This window comes from Hyaena hyaena, unplaced genomic scaffold (assembly GCF_003009895.1).
Source record: "Hyaena hyaena isolate Hyena2069 unplaced genomic scaffold, ASM300989v1 scaffold_45, whole genome shotgun sequence".
Classification (NCBI taxonomy): Eukaryota; Metazoa; Chordata; class Mammalia; order Carnivora; family Hyaenidae; genus Hyaena; species Hyaena hyaena.
Genome location: NW_024080677.1, coordinates 2,768,682 through 2,787,178, shown reverse-complemented (window position 1 = coordinate 2,787,178; position 18,497 = coordinate 2,768,682). Strand labels below are relative to the sequence as shown.

At 51.3% G+C, this 18,497-nt stretch overlaps 1 protein-coding gene across 3 annotated transcripts in view; it reads left to right on the top strand.

Annotated features, from left to right (window-relative positions):
• The window catches only part of TRAK1 (trafficking kinesin protein 1), a 123,007-nt gene that overhangs the window by 86,161 nt on the left and 18,349 nt on the right, over nucleotides 1-18,497 (top strand). For all 3 annotated transcript variants that reach the window (XM_039230371.1, XM_039230370.1, XM_039230369.1), the window contains exons 5-13: nucleotides 1,820-1,920; nucleotides 2,687-2,795; nucleotides 4,558-4,636; nucleotides 5,424-5,554; nucleotides 6,196-6,270; nucleotides 6,925-7,062; nucleotides 11,256-11,332; nucleotides 12,519-12,755; nucleotides 13,996-14,312. In XM_039230371.1, coding sequence (XP_039086302.1) covers nucleotides 1,820-1,920; nucleotides 2,687-2,795; nucleotides 4,558-4,636; nucleotides 5,424-5,554; nucleotides 6,196-6,270; nucleotides 6,925-7,062; nucleotides 11,256-11,332; nucleotides 12,519-12,755; nucleotides 13,996-14,312 — 1,264 coding nt within the window. The remainder of the gene's footprint in view (nucleotides 1-1,819; nucleotides 1,921-2,686; nucleotides 2,796-4,557; nucleotides 4,637-5,423; nucleotides 5,555-6,195; nucleotides 6,271-6,924; nucleotides 7,063-11,255; nucleotides 11,333-12,518; nucleotides 12,756-13,995; nucleotides 14,313-18,497) is intronic.

Genomic DNA, 18,497 nt, shown 5'->3' with positions numbered 1-18,497 from the left:
GCTGAAGTCGGAAGCTTAACCGACTGAGTCACCCAGGCACCCCTCTTTAAAAAAATTTTTTTTTACCATTTATTTATTTTTGAGAGAGAGAAAGAGAGAGAATCCCAAGCAGACTCCGCACTGTTAGTGCACAGCCCAACACAGGGCTCGAACCCACAAATCCACAAGTCAGCCGCTTCACTGACTGAGCCACCCAGGCGCCCCTCTTCTCCTTTATATTCTATCAGAGACTTTTTGAGTGGGAAGGGATGCCCTTACTTGTGTCTCTTACTTGTATTGAGAACTTTTCCTCATGAAAGCTGTTCCCAGCTGTTGTTGTCTGGGTTTAATAGTTTGCATATGATGAAACAGGTTTGCATCTTTTTTTTTTTTTTTAATGTTTTTAAATTTTATTTCTGAGAGACAGTGTGAGCAGGTGAGGGTCAGAGAGAGAGGGAGATACAGAATCTGAAGCAGGCTACAGGCTCTAACTAGCTGTCAGCACAGAGCCCGACGCGGGGCTCGAACCCACAAACCGTGAGATCATGACCCGAGTTGAAGTTGGACGCTTCACCGACTGAGCCACCCAGGCGCCCCGGTTTGCATCGTTTGAAAGACAAGGTGGAATGTGGTTGTGTTTTGGAGAAGTAGAGTTGACCCCTGCCTTCCTTGCCTCCTGCGGGCGTGACCTGACTTCCCCTTCTCCTGGGCATTAAAGCCTGCTGGCTCAGCCTGGTCAGAGCAGAGGAGCATGCCACCCAGCACCCAATAACTGGTCACCATCGCCCCTCACCTGCTTCCCCACATCACCGCCCTTGTGCAGGGCGTGGGTTCCTCACCCCACACAGACAGCATCCAACTCTTTGGAAATGGAAGTACCTCTTTTTCCTTGGGAAAGCTTTGAATTTGAAAGCTGTAATATGTCCCCCTTTGGTATTTCATTAAGTTGCCGATCTAGATACTGAAACTAAAGCTTTCATGCACATAAAATGTGCTACTCTGTGGAAGCCATAAACACTCGGTTGTGTAGGAAAGCCGAAATCAACCATAGACCCCAAATCAGATTAGAAACAAGAAAGAATTAAAACTTCATTCTAATTCTTGCTTACAGCAGTCGCTCCCTCCATACCGAGTGGTAAAAGGGCAAATGAAAACTTTAAGGCACGGGTTTGTTTATTTTAGACGCCGATTATAAATCCGGTGATTTGCAACAGCTGCTTTAGCAGTAATCAGTGTGGCCACGTCCTGATGTCTGCCTCTGTTCTCCTGTGTCTGAAATTACTATCTTGTGATCCTGGAGTTCAGAGCAAGGCCTGAGCAGGCTTGGCCAGGAGCCCTATGAGGGTGTAGCCGTCACAGGGTGGGGCTGTGAGGGATGCCGAGTGTGACGGACAGACTGCCCACCCAGAGCCGACATCGCCAGGGTCCCATCCGGAGCGCCATTTGGGTTCAGCAGAAATTAATGGCCTCTTTTTTTCACTTGGTAACAGGATCTTTTCCTCTGGCCATTTGCCCAGCTGGTCATCTGGCTACTTGCAAAACCCATATGCTGCCTTGGCCCCCCACATATCATTCTAGAACCTTCTAGTCCCCTCTCACCTCCTCTCTGAACCAAAGTAAACATCATAAATTTAGGCAGAGCGCTTTCTGTCCAAAAAATAATGGACCGTATTTTTCTTAAATGGGGTCAAACGCAACCTCTTCGACGAGCGCAAAACCCGTGACATGCCTTCACTTTTGGTAAGGAACGAAATGTTGTCACCCAGCAGCAAGTGTCGGAAGGAGAGGGGGCATTGTCAGCGCTTGGGGATGAACGGGAGCCCCTGCTGTTTCTGTGCAGGTGTCTCAGCTCCGGCACGAGCTGTCCATGAAGGATGAGCTCCTGCAGTTCTACACGAGCGCCGCCGAGGAGAGCGAGCCCGAGTCCGTGTGCTCCACCCCGTAAGTCTCTGCGGCTGGCAGTTGTCCAGGCCCCTGGACTTGCCTCAGCAGGGTCGCTGCACCGGCCGCGGAGGTCAGCCGCTCCCAGCCTTCCCTGGACCAAGCGCCTCCGTTGCCTCAGACAGATTGATTGTGCTATTTTAGCAGGACGTTGAGCCATTTTGAATGATCTGGCCTGGCCGTTGGCCTGGCGGGTAGAGGGTGATGCCGGGTTCTGGAGCTAGAGATGCCGTGGTGGGCCCCTGGGGCAGAAGATGTGTGGCCTTCTCTGGGAGTCAGCAGAGCCTCACGTCTGGAACGTGAACTCTGGAGTCCTGTGGCCCAAGTTCAGACCTTGGCTCTGTGGCTTACTAATTACGTGCTCTTGGCCACGTTACTTAGCCTCTCTGCTTGCTTCCGCATTTGTAAACTGGAGAGACTGACAGTACTTAGTTTATAGGGTTCTGAGCGTATGTAGAGCACTTAAAGCTGTTCTAGGCACATAGACGTGCATTACAAATATTAAATAGACTTCCAGACATTGGAATTGTGTAGGCTTTGAATAGCTGATCCTGCTGAAGTCATGAGGCAACTGCCAGTGGTAGACGGACGGTTGGGATGTGGGTCCTGAGGGGTGGCGAGCCTGTGTGCCGGCGGGTGCTGTCTTCCTGGGGGGTCACTGTCACACCTGTGTGTTTCATGATTGCTCATCGGAAGAGCCCTGCGGTTCCCCAGGTGCGGGGAACAAATGTCTCTCCCTAGAGTGAGCCTGCACCCTCTCCCCCAGGTTGAAGAGGAATGAGTCCTCCTCCTCTGTGCAGAACTACTTTCATCTGGATTCTCTTCAGAAGAAGCTGAAGGACCTCGAGGAAGAGAACGTCGTGCTCCGATCTGAGGTGAAGTGCGCACCCCTTCCCCCCGTTCCCTGCGGAGGGTGGTGGCCCCCTCCGTCTTGCCTGGCGGGACCGCCGTGGCTACAGTGCCATGTTCGGAGGCAACAGTCCATGGGAGAGCCATCCGTGCTCAGTGCCTAGCCGCACCAGTGTCCGCCAGGCGAGCTGCGTGTGTGCTGGGCATTGGCCCCTGGGGAGCACACGCCCGTCTGGGTGGGAGCCTCAGGGTGGGCCAGAGTGGTGAGCCCCGCTCCTGCATCGAGGGCAGGATGTCTCCGTGCGCCCTCCAGCTCCGGCAGGGAAGTAACGTGGGCCCAGTGTGACAGCCACGTTTCCAGGTTGCTGCAGGTCAGAGATGCTCCAAGGAAACGGCACATGAGAACTTGGAGACCTGTTTCCTAGACGATTAAAAAGGCAGAGCCAAGGCCACTTGGGAGCTCGTGCTTTTGAGTATTTCTGACTGGCTAGTCATTGTGCCAGACACTTCGCCCCTGTTCTTTTCTTCAAATTTCACAGCCGGGCTGGAAGCTGGTTACTTTGCTTCTCGTTTACAGTGAGAAAATCGGGACCCAGGCTGCTAAGTGTTTGATTTGCTAACATGGTGCACGGTAGTGAATGGCAAAGCCAGGATTTGCGAAGCTCTGTGACTCCAACTTCCCCCCCCCCCCCGCCGTAACTTCCCTTCACCCACTGCCCTTGCCTAGAAACACAGATGCATGCAAGTTTAGTACTTTTTGTCTTAATTCAGTGAGTTTATGCTCTCTAGCCAGAGGTGTGGTCAGTCAAGTTGGGGCTGCAAGCCCACCTGAGCTGGCCTGGGGGTCCCTGAAGCCCCTCCAGTAGGGCAGACCACCTTGAACTTGCCCACATGTTGGAAAGAGCCTCATGTCTTGGCCGAACAGGGCTATTCACGAGGAACGGGTGACGTTCTCTTGGACCTCACATCTTCTAGTCCTCGCTTGCTGGTGGGAAACATAAGCCCAGAGCAACCAGCTTTCTCTGCCAGCCGGTGGCTGAGCCAAGACGACGGCCCAGAGTTTTCCATTCCAGTGCCCGCCCCTACGTGCTCCGGTCCTGGGCACACAGTAATTCGGCCCTCTGTCAGAATGCTCAGCCAAAGCAAGAGGGAATCCGATCCCAGCTATAGGTTCCACCTCATTTCAGGAGTAGAGTGTCTCCTTGGGATCCGGCAGCTCAGAGGTACCTTCTTTCTACCTGGGATATTTTCTCTTTTCCCACCTTTTCTGCCTAGGGCAGGTTCTCCAGAGCTGGGACAGCTCTTGGGTCTCTGAACGTTGACGCTTTCATACTGTACCTTGTTTTTACTAAGCTGAATACAGTAGCTCCAGCTCCAACTCTGACCTCATAGGATGGTGCCTCACATAAAACAGGTGCATGACAAGTGTGAGCCATTCCTGTGGGCATCCTTAGAACGTCTGTGGTAGGCGGAGCTGAGTCCTAGACACCGTTGGGGTCACAAAGGGGTCTGTGTCTGCAGTCAGGGACAGACGCAAACGAATAGACATGGATTCAAGGGCGGCCCCTGCAGTGCATATTGCTTTGTGTGGCGCCCTCTGGTGGTACACCGTTTTCAGCTCTGCAGCTGCGCATTCTGATGGACTTTCTGGATTTGAGGGTGTTAATGGATGAAAGGTGGGGAGACGGTGAAAGGCAGCGTCCCAGACCCTTGCTCCGGGCCTCGGCCTTGCCCACCCCACCAGTCCAGATGTGAACGTGGGGCCTCTGACCCGAGCCTTGTCCGCAGGCCTGCCAGCTGAAGACGGAGACCATCACCTACGAAGAGAAGGAGCAGCAGCTAGTCAACGACTGTGTGAAGGAGCTGAGTATGTCCTGGCCCTCACGCTCCCCCACCCCCTCTTCTTACTCTGTGCATCTCCATCACTGTGACCGGACAGATTGGCATCACCCTTGAGAAAGCTCAATCTCCCTGCCAGCCTGGGCTTGGTAGCACTTTTCGTAAAACTAGAGGTGCCCCTCACTGTGATTCATGAGAAATTGGGTGCTAGGTTGTCAGCCAGACATTGTCTTAATTTCCCTCCTCATGGAGATGGATGTCTGATTTCACTATTGGCTTTCTACTGGAATACTGGAGTTAGGTGATGCCTAATTTAAGCCCAGTTACGGAGTTCCCGCATTAATGTGCAAAAACTTTCTCGTGACTGATGTGCACAAGTGGAGGCCACAGTTCTCCACGTTGCAGACAAGCCCTTCCCCCGCCCTCTCCACCGTAAGTTTGCATGTTAAGACAAAAGGGCAAACAGTTTGAGTTTCAGCAAAACACTCAATAGATGAAACACACCCTGTGTCCACGTTTAGTAAAATGAATTATGACTCTGACTGTGGGTTGAGAACACCCAAGGGTATTACACTGTGCAGGTAACAGTTCCTTCTAGAATGGGGGACTTCTAGAATGGGCTCCCCAGGAGCCACACCTGGGGACCGCCCAGGCTGAGCCGGGGCAGGGCAACGGGCACTGTTCCTTCCTTCCTCTGTGTTTTCTCCACTCTTCCCCCTGCCTTGTAACAAAGACGCTTTTTCTGGTGCTAGCCACAAAGAGACTGTTCTCTCTGGGTCTGACTTCCTCTGGGGCTTGTCATTTCGTGATTAAAGGGGACGCCAACGTGCAGATTGCCAGTATCTCAGAGGAGCTGGCCAAGAAGACCGAGGATGCTGCCCGCCAGCAAGAGGAGATCACACACCTGCTGTCGCAGATAGTTGACTTGCAGAAGAAGGCCAAAGCTGTAAGGCTTCCGTTTCTCTGGCTGGTGCAGACGGCATTCGCGCCTCAAGACTGCGCCCTTTAGTTTCATAGTTTAGGAGTTTGTGCTGTCCCTTTGGAGAAAAAGGCTTAGCAGATCCAATAGGAAAAAGTGGGTTGTCCAGAACTGGGGCGGGGGAGGGGGGATTGCATCATTACCACTAATCTTCTAAAAAGGATCTGAATATTAACAGAATGTGTTAAGAAAGGTGCTGTCGATAGGGAGTTTTGGACTTTAACGTTTGAATTTTCTAGTCTAGTATTTACTTGTTCTTACACAGTGCACCCCGTGTGTTCTGCAGCAGAACAATATCCCCTTTTGATTTAAGTTGGAGTTGAAGTTTAAGTTTCCCTGGTCAGACCCTTGCTAGAAGCAAGGTGAGGTGAAGTGCGTCTGGAGAGGGGCCTTAGCTGTGATTGGAGGGGGGGCCCTAGAGCATGACCAAGGGTGTGGGAAAGACTGCTTTCAAAATGTTACAGAAGGGAGACGAAATGTTCACCCCAGGACAAAAGTCTCCTTGTAGAAATGTGATAGGATTGTCACAGATCAGCTCATGAGAGGAAAATGGGGAGCTGCTTCCAAGTCTCTCGGGCAAGGGGGTGACTGGCCCTTCTATGTTGCAGTGTGCCGTGGAAAATGAAGAGCTGGTGCAGCATCTGGGGGCGGCCAAGGACGCCCAGCGGCAGCTCACGGCCGAGGTGAGCGGCTCTCCCTCCCTTCACCAGGCCCAGCCCAGTTCTCGGCCTCCCCCTCCCGGGCTGGGGGTCACCAGTATTCTGAGTCGAAAGTCATCCCAACTGGCCCGTTGGCGCTCACACCGTTACTGCCGTGAGCGCCCACCCCCGCTGCGTGTCTCCATAAGTGAGACGACATGTTGCTCCGCACATAAAGGAGCCTGTTCAGACGTGTGGCTAGAAACGAGGGTGTGGCGACCTGCTCTCCCACGCGTGCAAAGATACTATCTTAAAACCATTTTTAAATTTTTTTAAATTCTTCGGTTTTTCAAGTTTTTATGTGAGCATCATCGGCACACCCCGTTAGAGTCATTTCAGGAGTACAACACCGTGATGCGGCGTCTGCTCTCGGCGAGGTGTGGCCACTGTCACCGTACGGCGCTGCTGCAGTACCACTGACTGTGTCCCCTGTGCTGTGCCTTTCAGCCCCGTGACTCCACATTCCGTAACGGGAAGCCTGGGATCTCAGTTGCCCGGTGTTAGAATGCACGGGAGGTTTCTGAGCCCATCCGCACACCCCCGGGTGGAAGCCAGGCCGGGCCTTGAGGGCTCTCGGTGTCCAGCTTCGGGGCGGAGGGCAGCCGGCCCTGACCCTGCTCGCTTCTCACTGTCCCGCAGCTGCGTGAGCTGGAGGACAAGTATGCGGAGTGCATGGAGATGCTCCACGAGGCGCAGGAGGAGCTCAAGAACCTCCGGAACAAGACCGTGCCCAACACCACGTCCCGCCGCTACCACTCCCTGGGCCTGTTCCCCATGGTGAGCGCCCACGGGCTCCGTGGCCCCCCTCCAGCCCAGCGGGGCGCAGGGGTGCCCTTGGTGGGGAGGCGGTGTCGGTTGGCGGGGGGGTCTGGAGTGAGGTCCTTCTTTGCAGGAGGCTTCTCGTCCTACAGCTTGGCTCTAGATGCGAGTGAGGCTCCCTGACTACGTGAGGCTGATTCGGCCTTTCCCAGCCCTCTGACTCCGTCGTTTTTTCCTTCTCTTGTCCTAAACTGGTAAATTTCGTAGGAACCTCAGATGTTTGGAAGATGTTATTCATACATTATTATCTTCCTGATCTTGTTAGAGTATGAGCGATTTTGGCTTCACCGTGCATTCCAGAGTTCTTAAATTGCCCATTCAGTTCTGCTGGTTTTTTCTAGGCTTAAAAAAAATTTTTTTTTAATGTTTGTTTTATTTTTTGAGAGAGAGAGAGAGCGAGCGAGCATGAGTGGAAGAGGGGCAGAGAAGGAGACACAGAATCTGAAGCCGGCTCCAGGCTTTGAGCTGTCAGCACAGAGCCCGACGCGGGGCTCGAACCCACTAACCGTGAGATCATGACCTGAGCCGAAGTTGGACACTTAACTGACTGAGCCCCCCAGGCGTCCCTTGTTCTAGGCTTATTAATCATTCTCTTGGTGGTGTTTAGTATCTGTGATCTGAAAAAAGATCTCCTCCACTAGGAGCTGCATTTACATTTCTACAAAATGATTTCCCCATAGTTTTCTTTCTTAGCTCTGGCCTGATCTCTTTCATGTGTGGGCTTTGAGGAAACATGGTAGAGAAGCAGGTTTTCCGGGTTGGCCCCTCCCTGGTGGAGTTAGGCAGCACAGGGCAGGCCCCCTCTGCCGGGCATTTCCCTGCTCACCTTTGGTGAGCTTCCTCATTGTACCTCCTTCTGTCAGACGAAAGCCCCTTGGAGGTGGGGACCGTATCTTATTTGCTCCTTTCCTCCTTCGCTCTGTCAGATAGTCTGTTCTCTGCACTGTGCTTGGCGTGTTGTAGAAGTGTAGATGCTTAGCAGATACCGGGTTTGGACGGGTGGGTACATAGACTGAAGAACGAACTGACGAGAACTTTTATATTCAGGCCCTATTTCTGTGGTTTGACGAAATACTGTAGTCTCTTTGAGGAGAGAACTTTTGAGAGAAATACTCCGGAATGAGATAGGAGTAGATGGCAGCTTCAGTGTTTATGCGACTCGGTCCCTTCCGAATTTGGCCTTTCCTTGGGCTCTCTTCACACCCACTCCCCATTGCAGACTCCAGCCACCCCTGACCCCAGTTATCTGGCCCACGTTGCCTCAATCATGATCTCCTTTCCTTTTTGCTTATATATATATCAGAATTGGCTAGGACGATATCTCTCTCAGCTTGATTGAAATTTAATGAAACCAAAACAAAAGAAATGTAACACAGCTTTCCAGGGAGCAGATCCAGTATGTCCAAGAATCCCGGTCACGGGATTTAAGAACATCCTATGTCCCAGATTCCTTGACCTAAAGCTGATAACACTCAGCTCAAAGACTCCTAGGCGGCGATGTACATTCCCTGCCTCAGTTTCCCTCCTTCCTGGCTTCCCATCTTGGCTTGGTGACCTCCGGGGACATCGTATTTCCCATGCACTTAGGATTCGCTCCACGGCATTCCCTACCCACAGGGACAGACCTGTATTTTAAAACAAAGCTATGACATAGCAAGGTCCAATTAAAAATCTGTATTTGGGTTTCTTCAGCAGAGATTCTCAGCTGCTGTTTGCCTTCTTCCGTAGCTGTTGGCACAGCTCAGTTTTTTGAAGATGGCTATTTTTAACGTGCACTGTGTATTAAAGGTATTTAAGGCAAACTGAGTGGTGCCACGCCTGTGTTTCTGGAGCAGAACACCAGACCTGCCCCCCTCACTCCCAGCCTCTCTAACTGCTGATGGAACAGTGAGTAGCACTTTCTGCCCGAGTAGTACATTCCCACCTCCTGCCCTGGGATCCCCACACAGGACTCAGGGGCCCGTGAACTTGCGGGAAGGTCACATCTTTTATTTTCATTCACCCCTGATCGTTTCCTTCTCATACGAAGGTAGGCAGTAAACCTCAGCGATGAGCACCCTGTGGTGCTGTCATCAGTTGAAATCGTAGCTGCTATCATGGCACATTTCGGTTGTAAATGTCTCAAAATCCCGTTGGTGCTGAGCTCAGCTTCAGAAGCCAGATCCTGTGTGTTACTGTTTCACGCTCATCATTGGTAACATTCTAGTAACGAGTCCAGTACATCTGGCTTCCTTTTTGTCTTAATTGTTTTATTCACTTATAAATATTACTCTGAGAAGGGGTCCACCACTCTCCCAGACTGCTAGATGGGATCATGACCAAAGTCAACAGAGCCTCTTTGCGGATTCCTCCCTGCATGGCCTTCAAATTGGTAGTTTGGTATCTTATCTCTCCTAAGTTGTATGAAGACCTTTTCCTCATGCAGAGCTCTGAACGTAAGCTATGTGGTGAATTACAGCAAGAAGAAAACTAAACTGGGGGCCGCCTGGGTGGCTCAGTCAGTTGAACGTCCAACTTTGGCTCAGGTCATGATCTTGTGGTTCGTGAGTTCAAGCCCCATGTCAGGCTCTGTGCTGACAGCTCAGAGCTTGCAGCCTGCTTTGTATTTTGTGTCTCCCTCTCTCTCTGTCCCACCCCTGCTCATACTCTCTTTCTGTCTCTCAAAAATAAATAAACATTGGGAGAAAAAAAGTAAACTGGGGATCCTTGGGTGGTTCAGTTGGTTGAGAGTCAGACTCTTGAATTTGGCTCAGGTCATGATCTCAAGGTCATGACATCAAGTCCCGTGGTGTCAGGCTCCACCCCGAGCATGGGGCCTACTTGGGATTCTCTCTCTCTCCCTCTGTCCCTCCCCTGCATGTATGTTCTTTCTAAAATAAATAACAAGAATGAATGAATGAATGAATAGTAACCTGGCTTTAAAAAACGTCCTGTTCACCCAGGGAAACCTTTTACAACATGGGTTATGTTGAATGGCAACCTGTAGGTAATAATTACTAAATAAATTGTCCATTTACGAACAGGGATTGAAAACAAGCCCACTAACCCGTTGTTGAGCCAGCTTCTCCTGACCCCTGTCACATCTCCCTACTTGGTCCCAGCTTCCAGACGTCCCTGACTGTGGGGCTTGGAGAGGGACATCTTGGAGTCCCCCTGCTCTGTCTGCTGGGGAGCCATTGGCCACATGTGGCCATGCAAATTTAAATCCACTGAAATTAGCACAGTAAATTCAGGTTCTCAGTCACACTGACCGTGTTTCAAGTGCTCAATAGCCACCTGCGGCCGGTGGCGCCTGCAGTGGACAGTGCAGAAAGCACATTCCTACCATCGCAGGAAACCCGTCGGTTAGCACGGAGTTAGCCCTTCCCTTCAGGCTGTCCTGGGCGGTGTCCTCCTCCAGGGCGCCAGCAGGTGCTTTTCTGCACACAGCTGGTGCTCCGGCTGGCACCCGCCTGCGTCAGCGTGTGGGATTGCCTGTCAGGCTCTAGCTCATACGGTGAGGAGTGGTGGGTGGCTCAGGGAGGAGTTGGGTCCCATCCGGGAAGTGAGAAGTCATCCGTGCCAGGCCTTCCCCCGACCCACAAGGTTCATGACCTACCTGGAGAAAGATCTAGGTGGACTCACTGTTCAGGGACCTCGCAGGGGCTTCGTGTGTTTGGTGCTTTCTAGGGGGAGGAATGAAGGATTACTAGTGGAAACGAGGTGTGAGCTGGGTGTTAGAGGCAGGTGGGCAGGGGGCAGTGGTTGGTGGGGAGAAGAGATTTCCTTGCAGGGGCTATAGGGCCACAGGAGCAGAGGCTCAGATGACAGTGCTCACGACTCAGGTCCCCTCCTCCGTAAGTTCCTGCCTCTCCTTGTGGGCAGAGTCACAGCTCTGTACTTTGGCCCAGGGAACATGCGATTTGCTCTCAGAGCCTTAGCTGCACGGGAGCGCCGGGGCTTAATGCCCAGTGCTCCCCAAGAACTGCTCCGTCCAGGATCTGCCGTGGGGATTGCTCGGTCAGGGTTTTCAGCAGTGACGAATGCCGTCAGCCTGTGTCACAGGCTTCTGAGACTTGGGTTGACACTCCTATGGCTGGCAGCTGTGTACCTCTTAGAGACAGAGTGCTTGGATTGCTGTGTGCGCTCAGTGTGTTTTCTGCTTTTCTCAGGACTCTTTGGCGGCAGAGATCGAGGGAACGATGCGCAAGGAGCTGCAGTTGGAAGAGCCTGAGTCTCCAGACATTGCGTACGGCCGCGTTCTAAGCTTCCCAGAGACTGCCTCCCGCCTGTGGTCATCAAAACTAGCGACCTTCGGGCCTCAGACCACCACCAGTGATCACTGTGGTCCTTCCGCAGATTCTGATCCAGATTAAGGGAGATAAGGCAGTAGTAGCCCCCAGCTCTTCTTACTAAGTTTCAAAGAAAGATTATGAACTTCTAGAAAGTCGAGTAAGGAGAGAGGGGTTTCCTCTCTTTGTTAATACAGGCTCTGTCTTGTCACCACCGCTTGTTTTTATCTTTCCTTTCAGTGAAAAGCGGTACTTTAAACATTTTCCTTGTCTATTAGATCAGGAAGAATGGGATGCAGTAGCAAGGGCCCTTTAAGGGATGCAAAGGCTTCCGCTTCCTTTCTGGATACGTGTAGGGATATCGGCAGCTACCAGCTCTCTTCCTAACGTGAGCTCTTGTGCTAGGTCTGCCCTGAGGTGTTTCTAAGGAACCTGTGGATCCGATTTCACTGTGTATTTTCTGTACCTGAAGCCCACAGCCAGAACTGAAATGGGGCCTGGGAGTGACCACAGTCCCTTAGCCTCGGTGCATGTGTGGGGCCCTCTGCATCCCAGAGGGAAGTGGCCCTTATAGCAACATGCCTACCCTTGTCTCCTTAAAAAGAAACGGTTCCACTCTTAGAAATAGCAGTTGCTAAAAAAATATTAGTCTGGTGTTTATCATCTCCTTCTAGAAGTTGAAGACTTACTTTGTCTTTTTTTTAAATAAATATGAATGGCCAACACATACTCATTCTACAGATATTTCTGGAGCCCTGTTATGTCCCGAGCTGTGAACACTGCTCTCTTGGACTTTACATTCTAGTGACCATCTTGAAAGAGGAAAAGTATCTTGGAGACAGAAGGCCTCCTTAAGTATTTATATTTGTGGGTTGAGCCTAAGGGAGAAAAAAGCAGCAGCATCTTGCTATCATCACCTTTAGGTCACAACCATGTATTAGAGCCCTGAATCCAGGGGGCACCGAGTCTCTCGAGTCCAGCCAGCACCCTAAGACACACTGAAGGCCCAGGATGGCACATTGCTTGGGGGCTCATGGGGGCCGGCTGCCTTGTGGCTCCTCAGATGGTAGTTTGGGGAAGGTTGGACCCCACAGTCATTCCTGCATTTGTTTATTGATGAATCATGCTGTGCATTCCCCCCAGTCACCAGAAGCGAGTCTTCGAGACGGTGAGAAACATCAACCAGGTCGTCAAGCAGAGGTCTCTGACCCCGTCCCCCATGAACATCCCCGGCTCCAACCAGTCCTCAGCCATGAACTCCCTCCTGTCCAGCTGCGTCAGCACCCCGCGGTCTAGCTTCTACGGCAGCGACATTGGCAACGTGGTCCTGGATAACAAGACAAACAGCATCATCCTGGAAGCAGAGTCTGCCGACCTGGGGTGAGCCAGCCCGGAGGTTTTATCCGGCCGTTCGGGGGAGAGGCAGTGTGTTTGGGTGGAAGTTCAGTCATCAGAAGAGGCAGGCTGATAAAGAGTCGGCTGAAAAGTCTGGGCCTTTCAGTGTTTTCATCTGGTTTAACAACGCTCTGCGTTTATGCTCATTCTTGATTCTGGGATTTGCAACCAGCTGTACCACAGGAAGTCTGCTTCTCTGTCACATGCTGAAGGGGAGGGTAAACGAGTAACTTTTTCTGTTAATCTTCACTGTTGAGCTGCAGAACAGACATTTGTTTCATGAGCCCTTTGGTAGCTTGGATGTTTGAAAGGTAGAGGAGGACTCAGGTTCTGAGTCCTGGCCAGAATCTAGTTTGCTTTGGAAGGTGGGGTGCTGGGCACCCTCCAGGGTGCCTGCCACACACCTCACGTCTCTGGGGTGGGGCTTCCTCAGCAGTGGGCAGTCCTTTGTCCTACGGCTCTGCAGACTCATGCCTGCACACACACGCATGCGTACACACACACACCAGACCAGCTGTGGTGTGCACCCTTTTTATGGGATAATAAAATTGGTTCTTCCAATGGGTTGTGTCAGAGGGGAAACTGCTTAATATTAATTCAAGAGGGCAGAGAAATGCCCCTTAAGAAAGGGGCGCCTGGGAGGCTCGGTTAAGCATCCGACTTCAGCTCAGGTCATGATCTCAACAGTTCGTGGGTTCGAGCTCCGCGTGGGGCTCTGTGCTGACAGCTCAGAGCCTGGAGCCTGTTTCAGATTCTGTATCTCCCTCTCTCTCTGACCCTCCCCTGCTCACGCTGTCTCTCTCTCAGAAAAAAAAAAAAAATTTTTTTTTAATTAAAAAAAGAGTGCCTTTTGAACCAGTGGCCCTTCTGGTAACTAGGACTTCCTGCCTGAAGAAGGCTTCCTCCTTAAGGGCTCATGAGGGAGATGTTTATAGCAACGGAATTTTTTTATGTAGCACGTGCACACTTTCATTACATCGTAGTGCTCTCCGTGTACCTCCCAAAACACCCACCAGAGGAAGTTAGTTCTTCCCGGCAGTCATTTAGGTCCTGCTTTTTGCCTGAGTTTCAGCCGCGTGCCTTGTCAGCTTCCCTGTCCATCCTGCGGCCACTCCGACCTGTGCGCCCCTGTGCACCCGGCAGTCGGGCCACCCTTGCAGCCTGCACCCTGCACCGCGCCCGCTGCGGGCGCCCCGCGCTCAGCCCCACCTCCCTCCTTTTGCAGGAACGGCGAGCGCAGCAAGAAGCCCGGGACGCCGGGCACGCCCGGCTCCCACGACCTGGAGACGGCGCTGCGGCGGCTGTCCCTCCGCCGGGAGAACTACCTCTCCGAGCGCAGGTTCTTCGAGGAGGAGCAGGAGCGGAAGCTGCGGGAGCTGGCGGAGAGGGGCGAGCTGCTCAGCGGCTCCCTGACGCCCACGGAGAGCATCATGTCCCTCGGCACCCACTCCCGCCTCTCCGAGTTCACCGGCTTCTCCGGCATGTCCTTCAGCAGCCGCTCCTACCTGCCCGAGAAGCTGCAGATCGTGAAGCCGCTGGAAGGTGATCCCCGCGGGCCTCGGCCCCTCTCCACCCTCCTCGGCGACCGCCTGTGGTCCCTGATCCACCACCGGCAGGCGGGCAGCCTCTGTAACACCTACTCCTTCTTCTTCCGAGACAGCCTCCCGCGCTGCTGGTTTGAGTTCCTCTGACCCGGCGCCCCGCGCGCGCCCGGTGGGGGCAGGTGCGGGAGCGCGCGCGCCTGCAGGCCCGGCTGACCTTGGCCGCTGAGGCCAAGGACAGGGAACAGCGTTTCCTCCACGCTGGTTTCCGAGTCCTCACGCCTTTGCAATTAGAACCTTAGAAGGAAACCTCTTTGGGGAGGCCGAGGCCCTGCTAAGGTCCTGGAAAGTTATTCCGGTCTCGCTTGGGGTCCGAGAAGCATGCGTAATGAATGCTTTGGCCGCTCCGAAACGCTGGCTTCAGGCAGGCGCAGAGCAGCGCAGGAAGTAGTTTTTTCCAGTAACCACGCGAAAGCGATTTGCAGTTTGTGGGCTCACACGGTTTGCTCCGATCTTCAAGTGAAGAGGGTGTGCGCCTGCACCTCCAGAACTGGAGAGGGGGCATGGGGGCCAGTGAGTTCATGCCTCCTTAAGCCTGCCTTTCCTGGGGGTGATTTACTTTTCAGTTCCAGGGACACCCCAGATGATTAAACTGGCAGATTTCACCTTTTTTCTTTCTTTGTTCTCTGGATATTATAAAATGCCCTACCTTTGCTTATCAGCACCCGGGCAAGAGCCACCAAGTGTTGGTATTTTTCAGTTTTGACTCCTTTGGTTTGGAAGCCCGTGTGAGTCTGAGGTTTAAGAGGGCATGTTAGAGGGAATTTCTGTATTACTTTTCTGATACAAAGCCTGATCAGAATCTGGGTGAGGCTGTGCTTATCACTTTAGACCGATATGCTTAAGGAGTCATTTTAGAAATGTATTCTTGATTGCCACCCCCACGTTTAATACCACAGATATACTGTTGATATCCTATATGTATATCTTTGCTTTCGGCCTAAAAAGATTAGGATTGTTTTCACCCCATAAGAACCCATTTCTGACCCGTTGCAGGCAGAACCCCCCCCCTGTTGAGAATGTGTGCTGTAAAATGAGGGTGTGCTTGTTAAAGACATAAGACTTAAACTGGGTCCTCTAGTTTCCAAAGGAAGGAAGAGGGTGGGCTGGTGTTCTTTCTTCGTATTTTTTAATTGTATAATTTAGGCCCTTATTAGATTTCAGAAAAGGGATGGCTCATTTTTTTTAATTGTTTATTCAGTTGTGAGCTTGGTGATTGTTTCCTGATCCGTAATTATGTCTGTTTTTCTTTCAATAAAATCTTCCATTTCTGCAATTTTACTTTCTGCCTTTCTTTTTTTTTTTTTCTCCTTTGTCTCTTAAAGCTCATTGGAATTATCATCTCTGTTTTGTCTGATTTCTGTATTTGACTTTGTATTTCATCAGATCATCTAAGAATATGTCTTTGGATTCATTTTCCAAGCATATTTCAGAAAGAGATTATTAAAATTTTATTTCAACCAATTCATCTTTTTTTTCTTTCTTTCTTTTAATCTTATGACTTAGTATTTTTGTGTCAGTAGAATAAGAGGAAATCCCATTCGATTTGCTGGGTGAGTTTCGCGGATAGTACTACCCTGCTCACCAGGAAGCTAACTCACCACCATTAAGAAGTCATATCTTAATCACGTGGACTGTGATGCATTCCCATGCTAGAAGATCCCTGTCCTCTACTTAGTAGTTCTCTGACTTCTTAGCTGTTTCAGATACAACCAGTATTTCCTTTCTTCCTTCCCTCCACAATTATTTTTTGGGTTTCTGTGTTTAATACGAGAGGGTGGAGTGCCGACACAGAAGTCTGCCTGACACTGCGTTCAGCTCATCTCTGGGCATTAGACAAATTACCTCTTTGAGCCCTGTTTCCCTTATTTGTGAAATAAGGCTTCCGTCTGCCACACAGAAGCGTGGTGAGGGGCACATGTGATGTGTTATGTATTATGCCTGGCACCTAATAGGTGCTAATTGAAACTTAGGTTCCCCACACACTTGTCCCTGTTAGAGCAGCTCAGGTCTAGAGGGTGGTCTTACCAGTGCTGAGAACGGGGACCAGCGTTGTGCTGGGGCTGTGTTCTTACATCCTCCGTTTCCACTGGCCTGCTCAGAAGCTGATAGGACTCTGATCTTCAGTGGCCCAGGTAAACGTACCTGGGTGAGGCCTCTGGAGATTGGCTGGGATCATAGCAGATAACCAATCTGTGTCTTCCATCTGTGTCTCCCTTACCTTCATCTTGCTATCTGCTCATTGGTGCCAGCCAGAATAGCCGGACTTGGTGTTTAAGGTCAGCACTCTTGTCTCTTCATCTTACATTAGGTGTTTTAAGCGGGTGAAGACCAAACAAAACTTTTCAGACGAGAAGAGAGAGCCCTGTATTAAAAAGCTGAGTCGGGCAGTAATTTTCCCCCCTCTTCCTTTGTGATTAATTAAAACCAAGATGGTATTTCCCCCAAAACAAGGTAGTATGTAATTAGGGGACAGCATGTACTTCTCAGCTAAGCTATACATTATCCAACAGGTTCCCCCAGCTACTCCTCTGACATAAATGGATTTGGTTTTCTTCTCCTTTGATGATACAAAAACTTGTAGCCAGAATGGTGGGATGTGGAGGAAAAGCAAACAGAAAGGTGTGGTGACCGTAATTGTTTCCCTGCTGTGCATGCCCTCGTTTCATAGAGCTTCGTCTTGGTGCCAACTAGGAACACGGAAGTTCCTCTTTCCCTGCCCCCAGCCCTGTTCTCATGTGTTTGGGGGTGGGGGGTGGTAATGGCAGGTAGCTAATAGGGCGGTGATTCTTCTTCTGCTTTGTGCTTGACAAATTAAGGAAGCCAGGCTGGGGCGTGGAGGACAGGGATGAGGCAGCTGAGGTTCTAAATAAGATGCGGTTCCTACTTAATTTTTTTTAATGTTTATTTTGCTTTTGTGAGAGACAGAGCGTGAGCAGGGGAGGGGCAGAGAGAGAGGGAGACACAGAATCAGAAGCAGGCTGCAGGCTCTCTGCTGACAGCTCAGACAGAGCTGACGTGGGGCTCGAACTCACAAACTGTGTGATCATGGCCTGAGCCGAAGTCGGATGCTCAACCGACTGAGCCACCCAGGCGCCCCACCTATTTAATTTTTAATTTGGCAGCCATATCCGGCAGGACTTCAGGCAGCCAGGAGAGTGGTAAGAATTCCTACATGGTGGTCCCAGTCAGTGGCCAGGGAAGTGAGGAAGTGGGCTGTTTTGCCCAGGTGTCGGACTCAGGAAACCTTCCTGGGGCCTCCGCACCAGTCAGGAATGGAAATGGTCTGTGAGCCCCACAGCCTGATGTAACTCAGATAACAGGGTTGTGAAGGCCTTTGCTAATGGTCACTTTCGCAGGACAGAAGACACCCGTGTGAGGATTGAAAAAGCCAGGGAGGTGTGTGATTGATCTGATTTCTGAGAACTCACTCACGGGAGGCGTCCTCACTGCTGGCCGAGAGACAGTATATGTCGTTTAAGACAAGGGACCCTGGAGCCAGCATGGGTTTGAATCCCAGATTAGCCACTTACCCGTTTTTCAGCCTCTGGCAAGTTACCTGACCTTCCTGAGCTCAGCTATAAAATGAGGGCGACAGGATTATCATGGTGATGAAGTGAGTTAATAAATGTAGACCTCGTAAGAGTGCCTGGCACTTAGTAAATGCTCCGTAAAGGTTGGCTCTTCCTAGGTGAGTCAGAGATGCATGAGACAGGGGTAGAAATCCAAGAAGGATGCATTTTTCAGCATAATCTTTCCATTGCAGTCTCACTAAATTCCCTCGGCTCTGCCTACTCAAGAAATGCAGATAACCCCATGTCCAAGTGCCACCTCTTGAACTCCAAACAGCAAACCCTTTGTAGCCTCCTTTCTCTCTCGAGCCCATGGCTGGGGTGGGAAGAGATGAACCGATAATAGTGGAACAGATAACTCTGTTGACTGGGACAGTTGTCCAGACCCAGACCCCTGGCTCCCTGAGTTCCTTCCTAGCTCGTTGTAAACACCTCAGCCCCTTTCAGAAGGATGAGGACCTTTAGCACTTCTTGACATGGCCCTTCACTTGCCAGTATCAGTCAGCTGTCTTCCGCTTCCAAAAATAGAGGTGACGTGGCCACTCTGTACCTAA